This window comes from Schistocerca serialis, chromosome 4 (assembly GCF_023864345.2).
Source record: "Schistocerca serialis cubense isolate TAMUIC-IGC-003099 chromosome 4, iqSchSeri2.2, whole genome shotgun sequence".
NCBI lineage: Eukaryota > Metazoa > Arthropoda > Insecta > Orthoptera > Acrididae > Schistocerca > Schistocerca serialis.
The window spans coordinates 672,215,356-672,241,108 of NC_064641.1; the positions used below are offsets into that span (position 1 = coordinate 672,215,356).

At 42.0% G+C, this 25,753-nt stretch overlaps 1 protein-coding gene across 1 annotated transcript in view; it reads left to right on the plus strand.

Moving 5' to 3' along the window:
• The window catches only part of LOC126473146 (potassium voltage-gated channel subfamily KQT member 1-like), a 1,059,334-nt gene that overhangs the window by 765,725 nt on the left and 267,856 nt on the right, over positions 1–25,753 (plus strand). The window contains exon 7 of the mRNA XM_050100004.1: positions 10,932–11,116. Within this exon, the coding sequence (XP_049955961.1) occupies positions 10,932–11,116 (185 nt within the window). The remainder of the gene's footprint in view (positions 1–10,931; positions 11,117–25,753) is intronic.

A 25,753-nucleotide genomic window follows, 5' to 3' on the forward strand; every position in this document is an offset into this window, starting at 1 on the left:
ACAGTACGGCTATCTGTATCACTAAGGCACACAAGCCTCCCCACCAACGGCAAGGTCCGTGGTTCATGGGGGGGAGAGGGATAACATTGATAAGGAAGGCCAAATGCCTTATGAGGATAGTGTTCATCGTAGGAGAGGCGTGTTAATAATCGATGAATGCCTCCTTTAAGTGAGGTTTCACTCCGCATGAGTTTATTTAAGAGAACACATTGAGCAGTATTAATGAGTAAGAAGGCCCCAATTTTTAGCAATGGTGCCCCTTAATCGGAGCAGCGGGTCGATGAGAATCAAGCTGAATACAAGTTCTGGATGTGCATAGTAGCATGGGTCTTGCAACTTTGAGAGTAGAAGTCAGTAAGTAGTGGTATTTTTCAACAGTGTGTGTTTCCTCTTGAATCTGTAATGGATGACGTTCAACTGCCAGTGTGAAGTTATATGTATATTTCACTGCCTGCTCCAAGGTTATCAGTCTTCTTTCTTAGAACGCATCGAATGGCCACTTATCTAGTACCCAGATTTCGTTCTCTTGATTTTTTTCTTTCACTACAGACGATATTATTGAACATCTATGGGTAAAAACAGGCAGCTAGTGCACAGACTGCAAGGTTTTTACATTTCCGAACTGATGTATTCGCTGAAGGCTGTGTAACATATGGTCTTACCGTTTGCTACTAATTTTACTGTTGTCGCCAGTCATTCACATCTGTGCTTTATGAAATGACTTACACCGATTGAAGCTCCGAAGGAATATGTTCGCAATAATTTGAACCACCTTGCGAATACGACGCATACTACAACGTCTTTATCACGAAGAGTATCCATTGATTTCCAAATATCGTGCTACATTGGTTCACTTGTAGTTTCCCTCAAAAGATAAGCAACAGTTTCTACTTTCTCCAAATCGGAATACCATTTGATAAATTTATTTGTCTCGGATATCACTAGCATAGTTTTGAGGGCAGAAGTTTGTATCAGAAACGAAGAATAGCCATTTACAGGAACGTTCAGAGACCGTAGTGGTATCACTGTTAGACACGTTGGCAGAGTGAGCTTTTGCATTTCCCTCCATGAAATAACCGTAGTTGTTTCCGTTGGTTGTAAACTCTCTGAAAAATTGTAAGGTTGAATAACAAGTACACTGTTTTTGCTCTACTTATTTTTCTTTTATCGAACTAGTTATCCGCTTATTATGTCATCTTCAACAAACAATTGACTAACGTCTGAAAGGGACACTGGTTATTAGGTAACCAAACATTATAGTCGAAGATACAATCACTTTAACAGAGTGTTGTGCTCAAAGTTGTCTCTTAACGTTGAAATTATATATTACACAATGGACTATGCTAAGCACAATAAATAATTAAACTACACTGTATTTCAGGTTAAATGGAATTTTTTCTGAGATGCTGTTAAAACTAGTACTCTTCATTTATATTGTACAACAGACATGTTTTTTGACATTGCAAAATAAACTCTGGTCAGAAGAAGTATTATAAACAATAATTATAATACATAATCTTACGTTATTGCGGAATATATGGTTATGAAGTCATAGGATGTGAGATCTCTGATAAAAGCTACCATTATATTTTTCAAATACCTATAAGGAGTTATGATTAATTGGTGAAAGATCGTTGTAATCGTTCGATTTGTACTAACTGTAGATATACTCCTATTTTCACATCATCAATAGGTTCTTTATATAACTGCTGAGGATGTTAAGAATCCCGATGTAGATTTTTCTGCTAGTTCAAGTATGCCGATAAATGCAGCCATGTTCCATAAAAAATACTTTTTTTAAAGGAAAACGAGAAATTCAGGATTAATCTCATTTCGTGCACAGGCTGCCAGTCTTTCAGTTCTAGTGCTGACTCGAGCAATGGTATGTGAATCGCTCATCTGATGCAGAACCGTTTTTCACTTTTTCACTTGCGTTGTACCTGAAATATCCTGTCTACATATGTTTTGTATGTTTCCTACACTGGCAACTATATAACACTCCACAAGCACTGTGCAATGTATGGCGGACAGTACAAGCAAGGATCGAATTTATATTCTATTCCGTTTGCATACTAAGTGAAGGAAAAATGACCGCCTACGTGGCAGTGAACTCACCGGAGTCTCTTATTATCATCATTCATATACTATGGTCACACATTTTCCCTAGAATACATATTTCATAAATTTACTCAACAGGGTTTCGCGAGAACTACGTCGTTTCTCTTCCAAGGACGACCATTTAAGTTCCTCGAGCATTTATGCTACATCTTTGTATGAGGTACGTTAGCGTGTTACGATCCTAGTAGCGCGTCTGTAACTCCGTTCGATGTATCTTGGAATGCCTACTTGGTGTGGCGTTTCACACTGAGTTCACATAGTTATCCCATTTCGTATACCCGTAAACTCTTACACGATGTTAAGTATTCAAAATGTTGAGCACTTATAATCGGACTCTATCGGGTGCTTTCTAGTAGTGATAAGCAGTACTTTGTATTTACTCGCATTTAAAAAAAATTGCTCCTATTTACGCCAAATAGAAATTTTGTCACAGTCTTTTTGCATTTCCTTACGTTACTTTCCTGCAGACAGCAGCTTCACCAACGAACAGTGCTGTAGTGCTACTGATCATGTCTGCTAAATTAAGTCATCATCATCATCATCAGCCAATTCAATCATTAAATGATGTGGCCTCTTCGAGTCGTGGATTCAGGTAGGCTTTCAGAAGTCTTCTCCAAGTGGGACGGTCTTGGGTAGTTCTCTGCCAGGTGTTACCAGCGATCTTCTTGATGTCTTTGTCCCATCTGTCTGGTGGTCTTCCTCTAGGCCTCCGGTGCTCTCTCGGACTCCACTCCAGTACTAACTTCGTCCATCTGTTGTCTTTTCTTCTTGCGACGTGGCCAGCCCACTGCCATTTCAAGGAACCTACTCTCTCTAAGATGTCATTAACCTTCGTCACAGACCGGATGTCATCTGCCCTTTTCCTGTCCTTTCTTGTGTAGCCCAGCATTGATCTCTCCATGGCTCTCTGTGCTGTCCTAAGTTTCCCTTTTGTGAATGAGTTCAGTGTCCATGTCTCGCATCCGTACGTCATCACAGGAAGAATGCATCGATCAAATACTGCTTTCTTCAGATCTACTGGCATTTTTGATCTGAATACTTTTGAATTCTTCCCAAATGCTTGCCAGCCAAGCTTGATGCGTCGATAGATTTCTGGTCTTATGTCTCCCTTCATATTTATAATCTGGCCAAGGTAGACATATTCACTGACCTCTTCTAGTAGACTGTCCTTGACGTTCACATCTCCAGCTGGGACCCATTTGTTGGATATTACTTTTGTTTTGGAAAGGTTCATGTTCAAGCCAACCAGCTGACATTCCGATGCAAGATCTGTAACTAAGTTTTGGAGCTCTGCGAAGTCTTTGGCCAGTAAGGCAATATCATCAGCAAATCTCAAGTTGGTAAGCCTTCTTCCATTAATTCTAATTCCCTTACCTTCCCAGCTCAGCTTTGACATAGCCATTTCCAATACAGCAGAGAACAGTTTTGGGGAGATTGGATCGCCTTGCTTGACACCCCTCATGATGCGGAATTCTTGAGTTGATTCGCCGATGTTAACATAAGCTGAAGAATTCTCGTAGATTTTCCTGAGCACTTCAATGTATGCTGCTCCCACTCCTTGCTCCCTCAAAGCTTGGAGGACAGCTACATGGCTAACGGAGTCAAATGCCTTTTCAAAGTCAACAAAGGCAATGCAGAGAGGCAGTTGGTATTCATTCGCTCTGCTTATCACTTCACTAACGGTCAGAATGTGGTCAATAGTGCTAAAATTGCTTCGGAATCCAGCTTGTTCTATAGGTTGGGCTGAGTCTAGGGTGGAACTAATTCGGTTTAACAAGATCTTTGTAAAAATTTTGTACAAAATTGAGAGCAAGCTGATAGGACGGTAGTTTTTAATATTGTGAATACTTCCTTTCTTGTGTATCAAAATAATCTTAGTCTTGTTCCACGATAGTGGGATTGAAGCATAGTGCAGGCAGGAAGTAAATACTTTTTCCAAGTGATTTATTGTTACCTCTCCTGCCAGTTTGAGGATGTCAACGCTGAGCTCATTAAGTATGCTGATATTATTAACGGTCGTGTTATGGTTCATTGGGACACACTGGATTTTACTTTTGTTTCCGTATAGCATTCACCGTTTAGTAAAGCATACTGAGTTCTATTAGTCAAAGATTCCTCCTATTCGCATACAGTTATGAGCCAAATTATTGTCATCGCCTACTTACAGCGTGTTGCTCTATGTTTGGATGCAGTACAGCAACGATTCTCCAAGTCATAGATTCGATACGTGCTTCTTAGGTATCGGGAGGAACGTGGTAATTCTCGTCAGTTACAGGACAGTGGTTGGTGGGAGCACTCCTGGGGCCTGATAGCATCGCAAATGTGTTCCGCTCAGTTTAGACCGGGCGAATTTTTTGGCCAAGACACCGGCGTCAGGGTTAACTACTAATCCCTCAGCCACTACAGCGTGATTGTGTTCCTGGACACGGATAGTTATCGGTAGGTAAGATGCCATCACTGTCGTGGAAAACATCAAGCATGCAGCGACGCATGTGGTTCGCGTCCGACCAGGCGAAACATTTCCATTGATCAACGGTCTAGTTCGATAATCCCGGGCGCGCTGTAATCGTAACCGACGATTTCCTTCGGTCAGTACAGAAACGTGTAGGAGCCTCACATTCAACAATGTGCGCCGACCGGTGTGTTCCGAAACACTTGTGCCTGCTCCAGTATTGTACTGTATCGTCAGGTCTGGCAAATATCACCGCCTATCTTCCCGCACAGAGCGGCGAGACTCCGACCTCCACGTTCTGGGGTGAGGCGTGAACGGTTTACACTTCGTTGCCTGTTCGTGATTTCACCGTCGTATAAACACTTTTCATATGTTTATGCGGCGTAGACAGTGGACAGGAATGGCGGTTGTCGGTGAATCAGCCTGTTTTCGGTTATATCGGTTTTTTAACCCAATTTAGCCGGAATATTAAAATAACCAGTTTCCGAATTAAACGAATTTCGGCTTTTTGTTCCTACCATTTCCTGGATAAACATAGAAGTCGAGCGACGACTTAAAAATTTTGACTCCCTCAGTTTCACGATATGTAATGTCAAAATATTAAACATACAAATAAAAGAAAACTTAGCCCACCCACCGTTCGCTGTTTTTGTCGAAAAGTGATAAGTGGTTGACTACTATAAAAAAACACCAGTATTGTCGTACTGACTCTAATTTTTTCAAACTGTGCTCAAAAGTCATGTTGTAATCGAAGTTTATACCATTATTTGCACATTACGCACTTTGCTGCTAAAGGGTGAAATCTGTGGTGGAATAATTCTGTTTTTTGCTTTAATTTGTCCATTTTCAGGGGCTACAAGCAGACAAAGGCGTTTTATTGAGACGTAGGCAGAAGATCAGCTGCTTCCTATATTCATTGCAAACTATGAACGAACTGTTAAGTTTTCCGTTTTTCCTTATAAGGACACAAATTGCCTCCAGCTTTTAACATTTTAAAGCAAATTGGACAGTATACTTCAATGAGACCGCACTTTGTAATATACTTACAGGCTAGAGATGGGGCCAATCTATAATACAGCTACTATCCGACGACGACTGCGAGAATCTACCACAAAGAACAGATGGGACAAGTCTCGCACTCTGCTAATTATGGAACATGCCATATGGTACCAATTTTTACGTCATGTGTTTGTTGCCCTTTTCTGTCGGCATTGATATTAAAATATCGCTTTTCCCATTTTCTATAATAACGCGACATTTCAAAGCAATGAAAATTCTAACGAATAAAAATTACTCGTTCTTTAACAAATTTTTGCACTACTGTTATGACTAATTGATATTTTGGTTTTTTTACCTGCTTATTAGTAAAAAAAAATAAGAACGTCGTTATAACCGAGAGCAAACTTGCACCAAAATACCAGTTATTCATAACTAAAAAACCTATATCGTTTATAAAAGAACGATTTTTCGCATCCCTAACAGGGGAACTGGCGATTAGGTTCGCCATTTTTGAGATGCTTGTTCCCAGGCTCCGAGACACAGTAACCTGCTCCGCTTATACATTAAAGCACCAAAGAAACTGGTATAGGCATGCATATTTAAATATAGAGATATGTATATAAGCAGAATACGGCGCTCCGGTCGGCAACGCCTACATAAGACAACAGGTGTCTAGCGCAGTTGTTAGATTGGTTACTACTGCTACAATGACAGGTTATCAATATTTGAGTTTGAACGTGGTGTTACAGTCGTCGCACGAGCAGTGGGACGCAGCGTCTCCGAGGTAGCGATGAAGCGAGGATTTTTCCGTATGACCATTTCACGAGTGTACCGTCAATATCAGTAATCAGGTAAAACATCAAATCTCCGGCATCGCTGCGGCCGAAAGAAGGTCCTGCAAGAACGGTGCCGACGACGACTGAAGACAACCGTTCAAAGTGACAGAAGTGAAACCCTTCCGCAAATTGCTGCAGATTTTAATGCTGGGCCATCAACAAGTGTCAGCGTGCGAACCATTAATCGAAACATCATCGATATGGGCTCTCGTCGCCGAAGGCCCACTCGTGTACCCTCAATGACTACACGACATCATCATCAGTTATCTGCTATATTAGCAGGTCCTTTGCCTCTCCATTTTCTGCGATCCATTGCTTCCTTCTTAAGGCTGCTGTATGTTGTACCGTCCATCATGTCATCCAGTATCTGGAATCTCTTCCTTCCTCGTTTCCTTTTCCCTTCTACATAACCTTCTAAAACTGTTTTTATCAGTCCGTCATTTTTTCTTAATATATGCCCAATCCAATTTCTTTTTCTTCTCTTTATTACATCTAGTAACTGCCTTTTCTCTCCCACTCTTCTCAGTACCTCTTCATTTTTTACTCTGTCCATCCAACTTATTCATTCCATCTTCCGCCATGTCCAGATCTCAAAAGCCTCCAGCCTTTCTCTGTCTTTTTTCCTCATAGTCCATGTTTCAGCGCCATATAGAAGAACACTCCATACAAGACATTTTATGACTCTCTTTCTTAGTTCTCTGTCCATACCGCTGCAGAAGATTCTCCTTTTCTTATAAAACGCCTCTTTTGCCATTGCTATCCTTGTTTTAATTTCTGTGGTGCACTTCCAGTCGGTGTCTATCCTGCTTCCAAGATACTTAAAATTTTGCACCTGTTCTAGTTTTTCTCCATTCAGCACAATTTTTAGTTCCTTATTTCCTCCTATTGCCAATACTTTTGTTTTATTTGTGTTAATTTTCATTCCATATTTTTTTCCGTTAGTTGCAATGGTGTCCACCAAATCCTGTAATTCTTTTTCCCCTGTGGCTAGAAGGACCATGTCATCAGCAAATCTCAAGCACCCTACTCTTCTTCCTCCAATTTCTACTCCTTTGTCATCTAATGAGCATTGGTCAATCATATTTTCCAAGTACAGGTTGAAAAGAGTAGGTGATAAACAGCATCCTTGTCTTACTCCTTTCCGTAGTCTGATCCAGTTTGTACTTTCTCCTCTCACTTTAACTGAAACTTTTTGATTAAGGTACAATGAGTTTATAAGTCTTCTGGTTTTCCAGTCCACTCTCTTTTCCCTCATAATAGTCGCCAGCTTGTCCCAAACCACATTGTCAAATGCCTTTTCTAAATCGATGAAGCACATATATAGGTCTCTTCCTTTTTCAATAAACCTTTCTCCTAAGATTCGTAGGAGCCCTATTGCATCTCTGGTGCCCGTATTCCGTCTAAAGCCAAACTGCTCCTCGCCGAGATTCTCCTCTATTACTTTTTCAAGTCTTTTATTAATTATTCTTAACATCACTTTGGCTGCATGTGAAATGAGGCTGATTGTCCTGTGCTCGCTGCATTTCTTGGTTCCTTGTTTTTTCGGCAATGGAATCATTACTGTTGTCAAAAAGTCCTCAGGCCATTCACCACTGTCATATATTTTATTACATAACCTCAATATTTCTCTTATTCCATTGTGGTTCAAGCATTTTAGTATTTCTCCCGGTATTGTATCTGTACCTGCTGCTTTGCCATTTTTCATTGCAGCAATAGCAGACTTTACTTCTTCCATTATGATGGTCGGTCCTTTCTCTTCATCACTTACACTGTTGTGTGATTCAAGTTCCAGAGTTTCTGGTTTGCTATTTGTGTCATATAGCTCTTTTATATATTCTTCCCATCTCTGGAGGACATCGTCACGATCTTTATACACTACCTCTTCGTCTTTACTCAAAATTTCCATAGTAGCACTTCCTGCTCTGTTTTGTTCCCATGTCATAGTCTTTACTCTGTTGTATAGTAAGTCGTATCTTCCTTTCCTGTCCAGTTCTTCAATTTCATCACATTCCTCTTTTAGCCATTTTTTCCTAGCCTGCTCTGTTTCTCTTCGCAGTTCGTTATTTAACCTTCGGTATATCTTTCTTGCATCTTCAGTGTTCTTGTTTTTCAATTTTCTTCTCTCCTCCATCTTGGAAATCATTTCTTGTGTGACCCATGGTTTTTTTGACCTTTTCCCTTTTACATATAGTATATTTTGCTGTCCTGCTTTAATGATTCCTTCTTTCAGCATATTCCAGTACTCGTTGGCCTTATCAGGTGCTTCTTTGTCTCGTAATGTGTTTAGAAAGTCCCGAGACAGCATTTCTGTAATTTGTTCTTTGTTGGACCTTATCTTCTCTAGATCCCATTTCTTCACCATTGTCGCCTTTTTCAGTTTTTTCATTCTTATTTCTATTTCTGCCATAAGTAAGTTGTGGTCACTATTAATATCTGCACCTGGTAATGTGTGCACCTTCTTGATTCCATTCCTGTATCTTTCTTCTACCAGTATAAAATCGATTTGGTTTCTATATTTATCCCCTGGTGATTTCCAAGTGTAGAGCCTCCTCTTATCGTTCTTGAACCATGTGTTTGCCACTATCAGCTGCCTTTCCCTGCAGAAGTCAATTAACCATTCACCTCTGTCATTTCTCTTTCCAAGACCATGACTGCCTACTATGTTTCCCTCTTTCCCTTCTCCCACAATGGCGTTCCAGTCTCCCATTACTATTTTGCAGCATTTTTTATTTTCGTCCATTATTCTCTCTATTACATTGTACGTTTCCTCTACAATTTGGTCATCATGTTCTGAAGTTGGCATATACACCTGGACAATCAGTAAATCTTTTTGTGCTCCTTTCAGCCTCACACCAATAACCCGGTCATTTGCATACTCTACATATTCCACACATTTAGCCAATTCCTTTGTCATAATCATTCCTACTCCATTAATTCCTTTTACTTCTCCTCCTGAGTAGTAGAATACATATTCATCTGACTGCAACTCTCCATGTCCATTCCATCTTACTTCAGCAACTCCTACGAGGTCCATATGATTCTTTTCCATCTCTCTTTTAAGGTTTTCTAGTTTTCCTGCTTGTAGCAGAGTTCTCACATTCCAAGTACCAATTCTCGTTTTGATTTTTTGCCTCCTTTCAAGTTGTCCCCCCCGGAGATCCGAATGGGGGACTATTTTACCTCCGGACACTGATTTAACATGAGAGGAAGCCATTTTTTGTGCATAAAATGGAGACTGCATTATGCAGGGAAGATAATCTGCGGTGGTATTCCGTTGCCTTCCGCAGTTCTGGAGGCCGCCCCTAACATGGGATACAGACGCCTTTTGCAGCCGCCCGCTCCGGGTCAGACGCTGCATGAGAAGTATAGGTTGGAAAATGAAAGACCCCTAGCCCTCGAAACCTAATAGCGTCAGGGTCGGAAAAGAACAAGAGCTGGCCGAGGGTGGCCAGATAGGAAAGATAAGAGTGAGGAGCCTGGCATAAGTAAGTGGAAGCAATGCCAGGACTCAGCTCGGGGCCCCGTGGTCGCCAGCCACGTATCACTAGGTGTGACTCCCTGAGGTAGACTACACGACACAAAGCTTTATGCCTCGTCCGACCAGCCAACATGTTTCCAGTCATCGACAATACAATACCGGCATTGACAGGCCCAGGCGAGGCATAAAGCTTTGTGACTACACGACACAAAGCTTTATGCCTCGCCTGGGCCTGTCAATGCCGGTATTGTATTGTCGATGACTGGAAACATGTTGGCTGGTCGGACGAGTCTCGTTTCAAATTGTATCGAGCGGATAGACCTGTACGGGAATGAAAACAGCCCAATGAACCGATGGACATTGCATGTCAGCAGGGGACTTTTCAAGCTAGTGGAGGATCTGTGATGGTGTGGGGCGTGTGTAGTTGGAGCGATATCGGATCGCTGATAGGTCTAATAGATACGACTCTGACAGGTGACACGTACTTAAGCATCCTATCTGCTGACCTGCATCCATTCACAGCCACTGTGCATTCCGAAAGACTTGGGCGATTCTAGCAGGACAACGCGACAACCCAAACGTCCAGAATTGGTACATAATGCCTCCGGAAACACACTTCTGAGTTTAAACACTTCCTCTGACCACCAAAGTTCCCAGACATGAACATTATTGAGCATATCTGAGATGCCTTGCAACGTGCTATTCAGAAGAGATCTCCATCCCTTCGTACTCTTACGGAATTATGTAGAGCCCTGCAGGATTCAGGACGTCAGTTCCCTTCACCACTACTTCAGACATCATTGGAGTCAATGCCACGTCGTGTAGCACCACTTCCGCGTGCTTGCGGGGGCCCTACATGATATTAGGCAAGTGTGCCAGTTTCTTTGGCTCTTCACTGTTTACTCCTTACCGCATCACCTTTCTAGTGTGCCACAAGGTTATGGTCAACATAGTTTGGCTCATCATGCCATTTTATTTACTGAATGAAGCGTGCTGGAGACGTTTATTGCAGGTTGTCGTAGCTGGTGATTGCGCGCTGTGTCCGCAGGGCATCCTGGGCTCGGGCTTCGCGCTCAAGGTGCAGCAGCAGCAGCGGCAAAAGCACATGATCCGCCGGCGGCAGCCCGCAGCCACCCTCATCCAGAGCCTGTGGCGCTGCTACGCCGCCGACGAGCACTCCATGTCGGTGGCCACGTGGAAGATCCACCAGGTGCCGCTGCCCAGCCCGCCCTCGTACGTATCTACAACAGCTCGCACCCCGCCCCGTTCTCCCAGCCCCACTACAGCCTCTTCGAGGGTTGCAGTTTTGAGATCACCCTCAGTTACATCAGTTTATTCACAGCTTTAACAAATGCCAAGAACTCTTCTCAAATACAGTGCTTCATAAACGTTCATAACATGTGCCGATTTACGACAACGAATAATGATAAAAATGATAAATTAACTGCTATACTGAGGACAGTAAATTATACGAATTCCACTCTACAATATTTTTAGCCTAGTTGAATATTCTAACGTACATCTCTTTCATTGTCTCTACTTCGAATTCTCGGCGATCTACACATTATGTTCGGAGGCAATTTGGAAGGTGGCTGCATCTTCCGCTGGCGTCTATCGTCTGAGGATGAGACGGCGCCCGGTCGATATCATTAGGCCTTTCGAGGCCTGTTTGGGCGGAGAGAGAGAGAGCTGTATCTTCTGCAACAACCCATCTCCAAAAATGTACGATATTTACCTACAACAGTCGCTTATCGCTGCATATACAGGCATATCTCTGTCTGTGAGTATCTTGCTATCTTTGTCTTAGCGAAGTTTGTCGTATCCTTGGTTGGAATATCGAAAAGATCGTAGAGCCAAATACGCGTTCCACATCCTAACGTGAATATGATATACTGAATGTAATTAAGTAAACAACCAACAATGACCATACCAGCGGGATGTGGAACTCCGGTCTCTGATTACATAAATATAGGATGATAATTTCCACCGTGTACAAACTCTAGGGAATGATGGACGAGAGGATGCGGAACAGAAAAGATCTAATGAACTTAGGTCCGGAAATACACGGTTTCCAAGATAGAGACCATTTATTCAATCATACATTCTTACCGACACTGCGGTTTAATACGCGCTGTAACTTGCAGCCACAGGTACAGTATGTGTAGAAAGTGGTTTCCGTGTGCCTCAACGCATGACTCTACGCGCCATAGCATGTTCTGTCTCACAAGTTCACATCGGCCAGGCTGCATCCGAACGGTGTCAAAGGCAGCATGAAAACGCTGCTCCAGTGTCTCCACATCTGGAATGAGCTCTGTATACACGAAAGTTTTGAGATGTCCCATAACCAGAAATCGTACGCGTTGAGATCCGGTGAATCAGCAGCCCTTGCAACTGGACTCCCTCGTCCGATCCGTCCATCAGAGACGACACGGCGAATTGGCTGGAGCACCATCATGCATCAACCACTAACCCTTCGAATCACCAATGGCACTTCTTCCAGCAGGAAAGGTGAAGTCACCCGCTAGAAGCGCCGATTGTTCTGTCCTGTTAGGTTGCTTGGAAGGGAGACTGGTTCCAAAATACGGTCGCCAATTATCCCATCACACGAATTCATGCACCGATGCTGATGATTCCCTGTCACTATACCACAGATGACTGTTATGAAAACTGAAGATACCATTCCGCGTAAAGGTAGCCTCATCTGTAAATAGGATGGATGGCGAAAATCCCGGAATCGTGGTTGCCTGGTGAAGAAACCAGTGACAAAACTGCTTCCACTGTAGGAAGTCTGTCTCTAGTAATCTCTGCTCACGCTGTAAGTGATACGTGTAGTAGCAATTGTCATTGAGAATGTTCCACACGATGGTCTGGCTCCCCCTGTACTGGCGGACCAACTGCCTGGTACTTACATGGCGGTCGCTTTCCACATTTCTGGTACTTCCTTCATGATTTCCTGCTTCCTGAAACGACTCTGTCTCAGACAAACGGCGAAAAACTGTTGCAAACATTGTATGCTGTGGTTGTTGTCGGCAGAGAACTTTGCTGCCGTCGCCCGTTGCCATTTGCCTTTACGTAAGTAAACACCACGCCAACACAAGCTCTCGATTCGAACATGGAACAATTGTGTACAACGCTGTATGACATCCACTACAAGTTGAGTCAGCAAGAGAAGTGAATTGGACACAACATTACCAACTACTATGGCAGGACGGCGCTAGGGCATTACGTATGAGGAACAGTAACACCCTCTAGGAGGAAACCATTCATACTGTAATTGTGGCTCCATGGTTCAGCCCGTATTAGACTGCAGTCTCTGTAACAAAATGTGATTGAATAAATGGTATCTAGCATCGAAACTATCCATTTTCGGATGTAAGTTCATTAAACTTTTTTGTTCCGATCTATCAATCCCTAGAGTTTGTACACGGTGGAAAAAATCACCCTGCATAGCGTTCCTGCGGATACCTATCAGCTGCCATGTTGTAGTAAGGCAAATAATTTCCATCGGTCCGTTCATAACCTGAAATTATTTCCCCATTTCAGATTAAGTCGTGAACTATAAGAGTGGCCTAGGTACAGAATATAAGATCAGGAAGAGACTACAATACTTCATTAGAAGACGCTGCATAACCTGAAGAATTGTTATCTTCACGAATCTTACAGACTTTACTATCTTTCTTTTTGTTTTCTCTCAGAAAACAATAGCGGAAAATTTAGTGCTTCAGAAATATTTCATGTGTTTTGCACCTTCTCTGCGTATCCTTGCTGGAAACTGACAGGCATCTGCAACGCTTTACCCGAAATCATTTATCTGTCACATCGTGCACGTATCTGTGTTGTCAAAATAGGCAACATAAGTGCAGATAATTTTCCTGGCAACGGAGATGTTAGTAGGACACTCATTGCTTTAGATTCCAAATGTGTAAACTATATTACGCTTTAACTTGAGATGTGAGTTCCTTCGAAGTTTTAGTATCACTTTATACGTGATGAATATTCGCTTTATTCATACTATATGTTATCAGCCGTGGCTGTCTCAGAACACGATACCAACATGATTCAAGCGGCGTCTGCATTGTTTACAACACTTGATTTTACGAATTGCGTTTGTTTAAAGGCTTGGCTAATAATGCACGTAATTAATTGACGTATGCTGCAGCTTATGGCGTTCTTTTGCACTACACTGGATTCTGTAAATACAGAAGAAGTGAAATAAAGTAGAATCAGTTTTCTGGTCATCTTTTCGATGTCCTGGTTACACGAAATGTTTTAAATTACACAGCAGAAGTATCACCAGTTTTTCTACTTGTCTTGAAACAGTTCATGTTTTAGTTCTCCAGATATGGTTCATATGTCATGTAACAGGCTCATATGGGCTCAGAGACAGAAAGTTCTTTCGTTGACGTTATAGTAGCAGTTCGTGGTCCCCATGCTGTAGTTGAACAAGATGAGAATTACGAAATTATTTGGCCGGCACGTTTAGACGACTGGAGTTCGACATCTACTTCAGATAGACATCACTGTAACGAACTAAATAACTACAATTTCTTTGTTGTGCTATGGTTTCATGATGCTACTTCAGGTGGTTCTGTTGTAGGTACAGGGATGAATATAAAACGTGGGCTCAAGTTATTCTGGTGTGGATTTCTGTCAGAGTCGGTCGCAGGTACCTACAGGCTGTCCGAAACTCTTGTCCATAGGTTGTGCAGCATTTTTTTATCGAATTAAATTATTAATTACTCGATTTCAACAAGGAAGTAAGACGGAGATAAACCACTGTTTGCTGCGATAATCGAACTTTGTAAAGAAATCATATGTAAATATCATTCACTTTTTGACGATGCAATGTTGCAAAAGATACAGCCACTTTCAAATTGATGATACAAAAAGGTTAGTTTTCTTCATCATTTCTTCATTGGTTTTCCTGTATTTGGCACATTCTCAACAAAACTTAATCAGTTCGACTGTCTGTATCAGCGTCATCTATTAGGCACAGTTTCTCCACAGTGCGCTTTCTACAAGTATTACTCCAGTTTAACAAAAAGTCATTGCATTTGTGTGAAGCAGGTTTGTCATGAGTAGTTACGTTTGCAGGGTTTGGCTGTAGTCTAAATCGTTGCCATATTTCTGGGGCGTGAGGCAAACCCATACGTCACAGCAATGTTGCCAGATTTCTTGTGGAAAAAAATGTAAGCACATATATGCTATGAAAAAATCCAAGATAGCGTAAATCTGTCACATTTGCATGAGAACGACAAGAAAAAAGATGATGGAAAAAAATTCACTCATGAAAATTTCTTTTACATTTGCTATTTGCTTCACTTTTTATCTTTCCTTGAATTTTACAAGTAATTCATTATTTCTTCATATTACTATTGCATTAGGGGTAATGGGCCATTTTTCCATATCGCAACCTACAAATTTGGTAGTTTTCGTCATTCTTTCCTGCTATAAAAATCATATTACATAAATATTTTCTTAACTGATACACACAGTTTTCTTCCGCAGGTTCCACACACAAGGCGGTAACATTCTCTTCCGTAGGAGAAAACATATTCATGAATGAGACTTCTTTATTCGAATTCATGTACTTCCACACTACACAGTCGCCCATTTTACATACCGTCAGCGAACCTTATAATCTCACCACATTTCTCCTCTTTCACAGAAAAATAGGCACTCACATATGAAAACACACTTGTTCAAAATATTAATAACATGCACACACACACACACACACACACACACACACACACACACACACACACACACACATACGCCTTAAACAACCCAAAATATGTGCACATGTACAAGCAAGGAAACACAAAAAAACAACACATACCCACTCAACCAACAGACCCACATACTTGCAACGAAGCCATGAACATTCTATGTGCATATGCGTTCGAGAACAAGGCTGGCGCATACAGAAAGATAGATTAAGATTTACTTTCCTGTCAATGACGAGAATATTTGTGATATAGCTCAAGCACAGATTGAGGAAAGAATTTGGCATGTCCTTTTCATAAGAATCGTCCCAACGTTTGCGTTAATCGATTTGAGAAACTACGGGAAACCGAAATATGGGTGACTGAGCATGGCATTTAACCACCGTCCCCTTGAAATCGATACCATTACGCTATCTTACTCGGTTCCGGTGGCACTGTAAAGATCTTCCAAGTATAGGACATGGACCGACAAATCATGGACCGCCGTACAGGTACAAGAACAAATGTGACGCTATAATCAGCCTAAGATGTAGGCTTTGTAAAATTAAAATGTGATTCCACTGAACCTAGTCGTTGCACGCATGTTCAATTGCACTAACACATATTTCTAATCTAATATTTGATACGAATGGACCTAAAGAATAAGTTTCCATGTATATATTGAACAGCTTTGAGACTGCAGTGCTTATCATCCAGATACCCCAGCCAGTGAGAGCATTACGTTCGAGGTCTTGTATTTCTTCTTTTAACTACGTCATATTTAAATGCGACTGGTTTGTTGTCTAATGGCGTATGACTTCACATCAACACGTATTTCCTGTATCTTACGGTTATAGAAATCATAAATTTATCTAAAGGGTACAAAAAGTCACAAAAAAGCAAAATTTAGAAATAACTGTAGCATTGGGACTTGATTGTTACTTACCAAAAATGAGCTATTTCCGCTGTTAATTGATATTTTCTACCTGGAAATCTGACAACGCTGGAGTCGTGTCATTGGTGTTCTGACACCACTCCTCGGAAATTCTGTGACAACGTAGACTGCAGCACGACTTTTCCTATACTGCTGTCATATGGTAACACATGTTTTACTTTCTCATTGTTGCGTAAACATCAGGAGGTTTTTCATTGTTTTCTATTAAATTTTCTGCTTGGTGATCGCTTTAGTCGCACTCCTGTGGTGTACTTTATGCTTAAAATAACATTACCAGCCGGCCGAAGTGGCCGTGCGGTTAAATGCGCTGCAGTCTGGAACCGCAAGATCGCTACGGTCGCAGGTTCGAATCCTGCCTCGGGCATGGATGTTTGTGATGTCCTTAGGTTAGTTAGGTTTAACTAGTTCTAAGTTCTAGGGGACTAATGACCTCAGCAGTTGAGTCCCATAGTGCTCAGAGCCAATAACATTACCCAACAAGTGATGTTGAGTTGTCGCCAACGACGACAATATCGGGTGAAGCGTTTTCAGTTTTCAGCACTGATCTACCAATCCTCGTAACATGTCAAGGTAAAGCTGTAATCGATCTGAAGGTTTGTTTGAAATACATATTGTATTAGTAGGAATGTTCCTAATAGAGTCAGTATCCCTTCCTCCGTTGTTTGAATTCACTTAAGCCAACAAGTTGAAGGACCTACAGTCTAACGCGGACTCCCAACCCTATGACTCACTGGGCATCGAAACCCACACTTTTTAAAATGTGGTCTAGCATTTAAACACTGAGACACAAGCGCGACAGGAAGAAAATTGCACCGTACAGTTCGTCAGTCTTTTCCGCCAGTGCCCACTTCTGAAATGTATGTACAAAATATTTTACATCTCTCAGTGCAACGTCATGTAATGCAATGGGTGTAAACAACGTAACTCAATTTCGGATGCAGCTGTACTTCTGTTTACTGTCATTTACTTCCGATATTCACAACATGCATGTTACATCATTTCTGTTTTATTCTGCGTTCCGTTTAATCTCTAGCCTGATTCTGTCGTAAATATTACTTATAACACACGGCGACCGATGCATTCAGAGCCAATTCATTGGTAATACTTCAGTGTAAATTATTGTCGAGGTACGTTTTTAGTCCTTCAGTTGCTAAGATTTCTGTGTTTATAATTTGAAAAACAAAAGCAACAGGATAACAATAATAGAAATTTTGGGAGAAAATAAAGAGACCGTTGTACTATATAAATATAAAAACTGTTCCTAAACTAACCTATTGCACAATATTGCATAAACTGCATTGCTAATCATTTAACCTTTTGTTTAAAATAGTGTCATGCCCTGCATCTGTGTGTATACCTGCATCTCTTTGTATATGTGTATGTGTTGTCTCAGTAGAACAGTTCAATACAAGTGTGTTGCCCCTGCCATAATTGTTGTTTTAACCCCAGTGAATGTGGAACTGTTTGTGAATACTTACCGTATATGTTTTGCACAAGAAGGCTGTGTTGTTTACGAATGTTTTGTGTCCTTACCTAATTTGTGTTTTTGTGTTGGTTTGTGTGATGTGTCGTTCCTTCACAGACTTTCTTTCTCCGTTTCACGTTCCGCTTGTCTCTGTCTTTGGACGTTAGCGCCAAAGTGGAAGAAACTCCCAAAGCCACAGAGAAGATCCAGCAAACGTCCTCCTCGCTGATGTAAGTGTGGAGCACACGTCGAACTGTAGTCCCCGTAGTTCCCAGCTCCGCCACGCCACGCCACGCCCGCATTCCCCCACCCTCGCCCCTGCCGCTGTAGAGTGTTACCCGCTAGCTACCAACAGTCCATCCCAGACTGAGATCGAAGACCCTAGAAACCCAGGCCGCTTCTTCTGTATGTATTGCAAACCGTATTATGCAGTGCACAGTGTTTGCTGCGTTCTTTCCAGCTACTGTGCAAGTATAGCGGCTGAGTAGAGTAAGACGTAACACAGTTTTTATTTCGTGATCGGTTCCAGATACGCAAACGAGGTTTCCGACAGATAATAGCACACAGATGGGCACAAAATACTGTTACATGGTTAACATTTTCTGTTGTATCCATAGGTGAACAAGGTGGCACAGACACTTCAACATTTATTACAAGGCCAAAACACGACAATATTTATTTAAACTTTTACAACACTGCTGTATTTACATACAACTTTATATCCTTGATTGTAACTGTTCCACACTGTTTCAGTTCAATATTGTGGACCATGGGAAAGTGGCTACAATGTAGAGGAGAGGAGGGAGTAATGCAATGCTGTTTTGTTTTACAGGGTGATAAAAAAGTCAGTATAAATTTGAAAACTGAATAAATCACGGAATAACGTAGATAGAGAGGTACAAATTGACACACATGCTTGGAATGACACAGGGTTTTATTAGAACCAAAAAATACAAAAGTTCAAAAAATGTGGGACAGATGGCGCTTCATGTGATCAGACTAGCAATAATTAGCATAACAAAGTAAGACAAAGTAAAAGATGATGTTCTTTACAGGAAATGCTCAATATGTCCACCATCATTCCTCAACAACAGCTGTAGTCGAGGAATAATGTTGTGAACAGCACTGTAAAGCATGTCCGGAGTTATGGTGAGGCATTGGCGTCGGATGTTGTTTTTCAGCATCCCTAGAGATGTCGGTCGACCACGATACACTTGTGACTTCAGGTAACACCAAAACCAATAATCGCACGGACCTAGGTTTGGGGACCTGGGAGGCCAAGCATGACGAAAGTGGCGGCTAAGCACACGATCATCACCAAACGACGCGCGCAAGCGATCTTTCACGCGTCTAGCAATATGGGGTGGTTCTAATAAAACCCCATGTCATTCCAAGAATATGTGTCAATTTTTACCTCTCTATCTGCATTATTCCGTGGGTTATTAAGTTTTCAGATTTATTCTCACGTTTTGATCACCCGGTATATAAATAACTCGTAAGAAATATATCCAAAATAAAGGGCCTTAACATAGACGTACTGGATATTAATCTATTTCATTCACTTCAAAAATTTATGTAATTCAGAAATAAGGTGTATAAGTAAGTTTAAAAAGCAGAAAAAAGATAAATGTTGTGTGACATGCAATAGCGACGGGGATGTGGAATAGTGGAAGCAGTATTCAATGAAGTGTTTTCCCAGTCATAAAAATCACAATTATACTGATCGTCATCACAGCCAGAACACACTTCATGGGCCCACATTTCGGGTGGTATAGATTGAGGTGACAAAAGTCATACAATAGCGATATGCACATACACAGATGTGGTACTTTCGCTTATACAGAGTATAAAAGGGCAATGCATTGGCGAAGCTGCAATTTGTACTCAGGTGATGATTCATTTGGAAAGGAATCTGATGTAATTACGGCCGCAAGACGGGAATTAACAGACCTTGAACGCGGAATGGCAGTTCTAGCTAGACGCATGGGACATTCCATCTCGGAAATCGTTAGTGAATTCAATATTCCGTCATCCACAGCGCCAAGAGTGTGCCGATAATACCAAATTTCAGGCGTTACCTCCTACCACGAACGACACAGTGCCCGACGGCCTTCACTTAACAATGGAGAGCTGCGGCGGTTGCGTAGAGTTGTTAGTGCTAACAGACAAGCAACACTGTGTGGAATAACCACATAAATTAATGTGGAGGTACGATGAACGTATTAGGACAGTGCGGCGAAATTTTGCGTTAGTATAATATGGCAGCTGACTCCCGACTCGTGTGCCTTTGCTACGAGCACGACATCGCCTGCAGCGCCTCTTCTGGGCTCGTGACCATATCGGTTGTACCGTAGACGACTGGAAAACCGTGGCCTGGGCAGATGAGTACTGATTTCAGTTGGTAAGAGCTGATGGTAGGGCTACATTTTGGCGCAGATCCCACGAAACCATGGACCCAAGTTGTCAACTGGGCACTGTGCAAGTTGGTGGTAGCTCCACAATGGTGTGGCCTGTGTTTGCGTGGAATAAACTGAGTCCTTTGGACCAACAGAACCGATCGTTGATAGGAAATGGTTATGTGCTGCTAACTGGAGACCATTTTCAGGCATTCATAGACTTCATGTTCCCAAACAAAGTAGTCATGTCACCAAACCACAGTTGTTCGCGACTTGTTTGAAGAACATTATGCAAAAGTCGAGCGAATGGTTTGGCCCCCCAGATCGCACAACATGAATCCCTTCAAACGTTTATGAGACATAATCGAGAGTTCGGTTCGTGCACAACATCTTGCACCGGCAACACCATCGCAATGGAAATGTAAATGCCGTGTGGCTAGGGCCTCCCGTCGGGTAGACCGTTCGCCTGGTGCAAGTCTTTCGGGTTGACACCACTTAGGCGACTTCCGTGTCGATGGGGATGAAATGACGATGATAAGGACAACACAACACCCAGTCCCTGAGTGGAGAAAATCTCCGATCCAGGTGGGAATCGAACCCGGGCCGTTAGGTATGACATTCCGTCGCGGTGACCAGTGAACTACCACGGGCGGATACCTTCGCAATTATGGATGGCTATAGAGTCAGCATGGCTCAATATTTCTGCGGGGGACATCCAACGACTTGTTGAGTCCATGCCACTTCGAGTTGCTATAATACGCCAGGCAAAAAGGAGGTCTGACACGATGTTTGTAGGTATCTCATGACCATAGTCAACTAAGTGTACTTTGTACTCAAGTTTCCCTCGTAAGATCATCGGAAAATATTGCCCCACAAAACACGCATTATGTATCTTAACTTCCTGGTTCAGAGTGCATTCCGACCCCCTCTTCATCAGTAGAGTCTTGCAGTTCCATTATGTCTGAATTACTAAAATCAGTAGCTTTGAGCTCTATCGTCTTTTCAAACTCCTTTGACATTTTCTTTGTCCTACGATCGTTTCTGGTAGACGTTGATGGGCGATTAGATCTTCTTTCTTTGAGTGAGACTTTCAGATTCTTTTTATGGAAGTAATATATCAAGACCTGAGCTGAACCTTTTGGCCTCCAGCGATTTGATGTCTTCTTCCTTTGCGGTGCAGGTGAAAACTCTTAGGGACTCACAGTAACTAGAACACTAGATAACCCTGGCTAAGGAAAATGCTGTTTGTTTATTTATGAACTATAGGTTGAGGTTTGTAGAATAGAAAATCTATGCTTTGTTTTAATAGACAGTTTCTAAATTCTACTAACCTGCTTTAGTTTCATTCTCACTCAGCGCCTTCTGACCACCTGACTTTATTGCTCAACAGGACGTTGGGTACCTCTATTCTCGAGACTTTCGTCGTTTGCAGCACTTAAGTCATGATTGCTGTACATATTTCTACTGGACGGGAAAATTCCCGTGACTCTGAACCCGTTGACTGCGATTTCAAAGTTCTGATCTTTTAGATAAGCTCAGCTAAAAAGTTCTGCAACATCAAGTGGTCTTAGGGCACTGTCGTGTGTTTGTAGCCATTGCCGGATTTCTTCGCTGTAGTAGGTCTTCAGCGGTTCCATAAATGTTTTATCCAGTGGCTGGATGTTGTGTTGCAGTGACGAAGGTAGCTAACTAGATGAACATGATGACTTTTAGCCGTCCAGTTACCTCACTGTTTTTGGTGTTACTGTAATCGCCATCTAGGATGAGAAGCACAGGGGACTCCTTAGTGGGGTGGGTTTTAGAAATAACATGTTCAAATCTCTGCTCGGACAGATTGTTTTGTACCAACCAGAGGGATCACACGCAGAGATAGATATAGGTGATGCTCCTCTCATTAACTGCTGATTCATGTTCTTCCTCGGGAAGATAATCATTGGAGGAACGAAGGAACCACTAGCGCTCGTGGGTAGAAATATGATCATAGGTCACCCTCTTCCTGTCACGACGAGAGCTCCTATTTGCGTTTTCTCCTTATGGCCTATGATGTGGGGAGTTTTGCTTTGAACGATCGGCAAATCAGTTTCGTCTACATTCAAGACTCTTTCACCAGGGAATTTGTGCTGAAGAAAGATTGTCAAGAACGTCGAAGAACTACGACACTTCTTCTTGGCTGAATCCACAAGCTCTGGTCTGTAATGTCCCTGATGGCTTCCTATTTGATAAAATATTATTGTGCCTCCTCATAAATCTTCTCATCCAGTCCGTTCCTGCAATCCTATTGCTATCAAAAGGATTGTTGATACAGTCCCTAATAGCCAGCTCATATTCTAACAGGCGAATGTCACTTCTTGATAACCAACAGAAAAGAGATTCTATGTGTAGGCAGCATGCTAGTATCGCCTCTTCGAGACTAGCTGGTAGCACAGTTCTGATTCCTTTGTTGTAGCTGCATCCTTATCAGAAGTTTCAGACTTAGCCAGACGAAACAGTGTAGGCAGAATGACATCAACCATTTTTGCAGCTTTCATATATCCCATCTTCTTCTCTCTCACTAGTTTCATAGCTTTTGCCATTTTCTCAGAATCAAATTTCTCTCGCTGCCGTTGGTCTGACGACACAAGTTTCTTGTGACTGGTTGTATCCAAAACGATGGGGACTGTATTGGTAATGCAGTGGAAAATAGCTGTAATTGTACTAAGACAAATTAAAGTTATATCCTTATTTTACACATGGTGGCTTTTTAAGACGAATGAAAGTAATACGAAACTAAAACAATAAATTACTCTTTTAATATCTAATGTACTAATTCCCTCCTTCCATGAATTGTTTGAAATACATAAAACGGCTTTGAAAACCATAAATATCATTTAAACAGCCATCTAATCATGGGAGGGAGTTATGGAATACTTGGAAGCCAAACAGGTGCCTAACCCCTTCCATATATAACCTGGCGTTGCCCATTCCGGGAATGAATTTTTTGTAACAAACAAATAAAACAATCAACTAAACGCCACACGAAGGCTCTACAAGTTATATTAAGTTATTAAATTAGTACCCGATACACTCCTGAACATCAAATCAAGAGTTCTTATCTCTAAAAGTTTCATACCCTTGTAGTAAGAAATTTCCGTTCTCACAGTTACAAAGCAAATTCTAATAACAACCAGCCGTATTGTCACGTAAAATCAGCCTCTAAGTTCTTAGTTTCAACTGTTACTAGTAGATTGCGGCATGAACTGGAAAGATTAACTCCAGTTACATATCCCCCTACCTGTTCCACAGCCACATCCTTTTCTCTAAAATTACTTGTTAGCTGTTATCAGATTAGTAGTGTCAGGCTAGGGCAATTTGTTCCGAGATTTCGTACATTTGCATGCAGTGAGTCGAAGGGCTGACGTCGATCTCTGGAGAGAGCAAGTCACGCCGGCGGGGTGTTTAAAAGTCTGTTCACCCACAGCGATGTGGGCGGCCCACTGGGTGCGGTCGACAGAGATAACGTTGATACCGCACTTTTTTTAACATCGAGAAAATTAAGCAATATGAAATTTTAAATGAACAGTGACAATATTTTTAATTGCATTCGAAATTTCTCGAAAAGATGAGTTGTCAACGTCGGTGCTGAATCGTTTCAGCCAAAGTGTCTGCGGAAATCGTTTCATAGATGAAAACATAATTAAGAAACAAACATTTATACTCGTGTACTTGCTGCGGAAAGTAGCCTCATAAGCAAACTTGCTATTTGAGAAATTTGTTTCCTTATTTGTGAGTTGACTCCCATGAAACGCTGGCTAAAAGACGTCATGTTTCTCCAGAGGCTATACGTATTTGAGTAAAATGCTCCTTTTACCACTATTTACTATTTTGAACCAGACAGTTTTTTTCAAGTATGATCGTACATTCGCTATTAGTAGATCGTATATGATCTCAAAAACAAAAAAATTAAATGCTATGGGATGCCAGTATGCGTCGTCTACCTATCGGAATATAAATCACTTTATGCAACGTCATATTAGGTAACTATGTATAGCAATTCGTCTCTAAAGGGAGTACGAAGGAATAGTTGCCATCCTCTCTTTCAGCTGTGATAGCTTAAATATCAAAATTAATCGATCAACTAAATATTTTAACTGTAAATTTCCAGAGCAGCTAGTCACTTCACTAAACTGTCCCTCCATTTTCACTATCGTCGCATGACGAACGATATCGATAGGGCATTTAATTGAGTAAACCATGAAGTTGGAAATGAGGGCGGGAAGGCCTCGAAAACCTTAAGCTGATAAAAAGGGCGCCAATTTAGGCCGTTGTGTGGACGGATACTGTACAATAACAACAATCTGGCGCCTGCGCTTTCATAATGTCCCTCTAAGGAAACACTCATTCACTGATACCTGGCACTGGCAGGATAGGCAACCCTCTTAACACCCCTCAGATTTCGTGTGGGGCCACCGAGCGCTAGTGCAACAGTGTAGCACTACTCAGCTGCAGCTTTTTATGCTTGATCAAACCAGATTCGGGGCAAAGATAGATATAATCTTAAATATTTTTTAAATGATTTGGATGAATTCTGAGTTACAGATGGCACAGTATCTAGCATTAATGATTGCCTGGTGCTGGCGACTACAGCTAAGAATCAAGAAATCATCTAGGCTTGGAGGATGGTGTTCCAGGTGTTCTGTAATGCATGAATCAATTCCTCACCTATCCCTGGCTTGGGATTTATATCCTACACATGTTCAGTTGAGTTGGCCGATCATTCCATCACTGTGATGCACAATGCATTGAAACGATATCAGATGACAGAGGCGATGTGAGGTCAAGTGTTGTCCTGCATCAGTGAGTAGCGTGGTGCAAACGCTGCAGCTTCTAGAATGGTGTATGCCTACAGTATTTCATCCCAGTAGTGCTGAGTGTTCAGCGCTGGACCGAGCGAGGTGGCGCAGTGGTTAGCACACTGGACTCGCCTTCGGGAGGACGACGGTTCAATCCCGTCTCCGACCATCCTGATTTAGGTTTTCCGTGATTTCTCTAAATCGTTTCAGGCAAATGCCGGGATGGTTCCTTTGAAAGGGCACGGCCGATGTCCTTCCCCGTCCTTCCCTAACCCGAGCTTGCGCTCCGTCTCTAATGACCTCGTTGTCGACGGGACGTTAAACACTAACCACCACCGCCTGTTCAGCGCTGGAGATTGCATGACGATGAGGGGCATTTTCCTGTGTAGCCTGATGCCTCCCCAAATCATGACAGACCCGCCCCTGAATGCAGTCTGTCGGAAAACGACGTTTAAATGATTCCCCGCCTCCACATCAAGATGCCAATCACGGAATCCTGCCGCCATGGTCCTCCCTA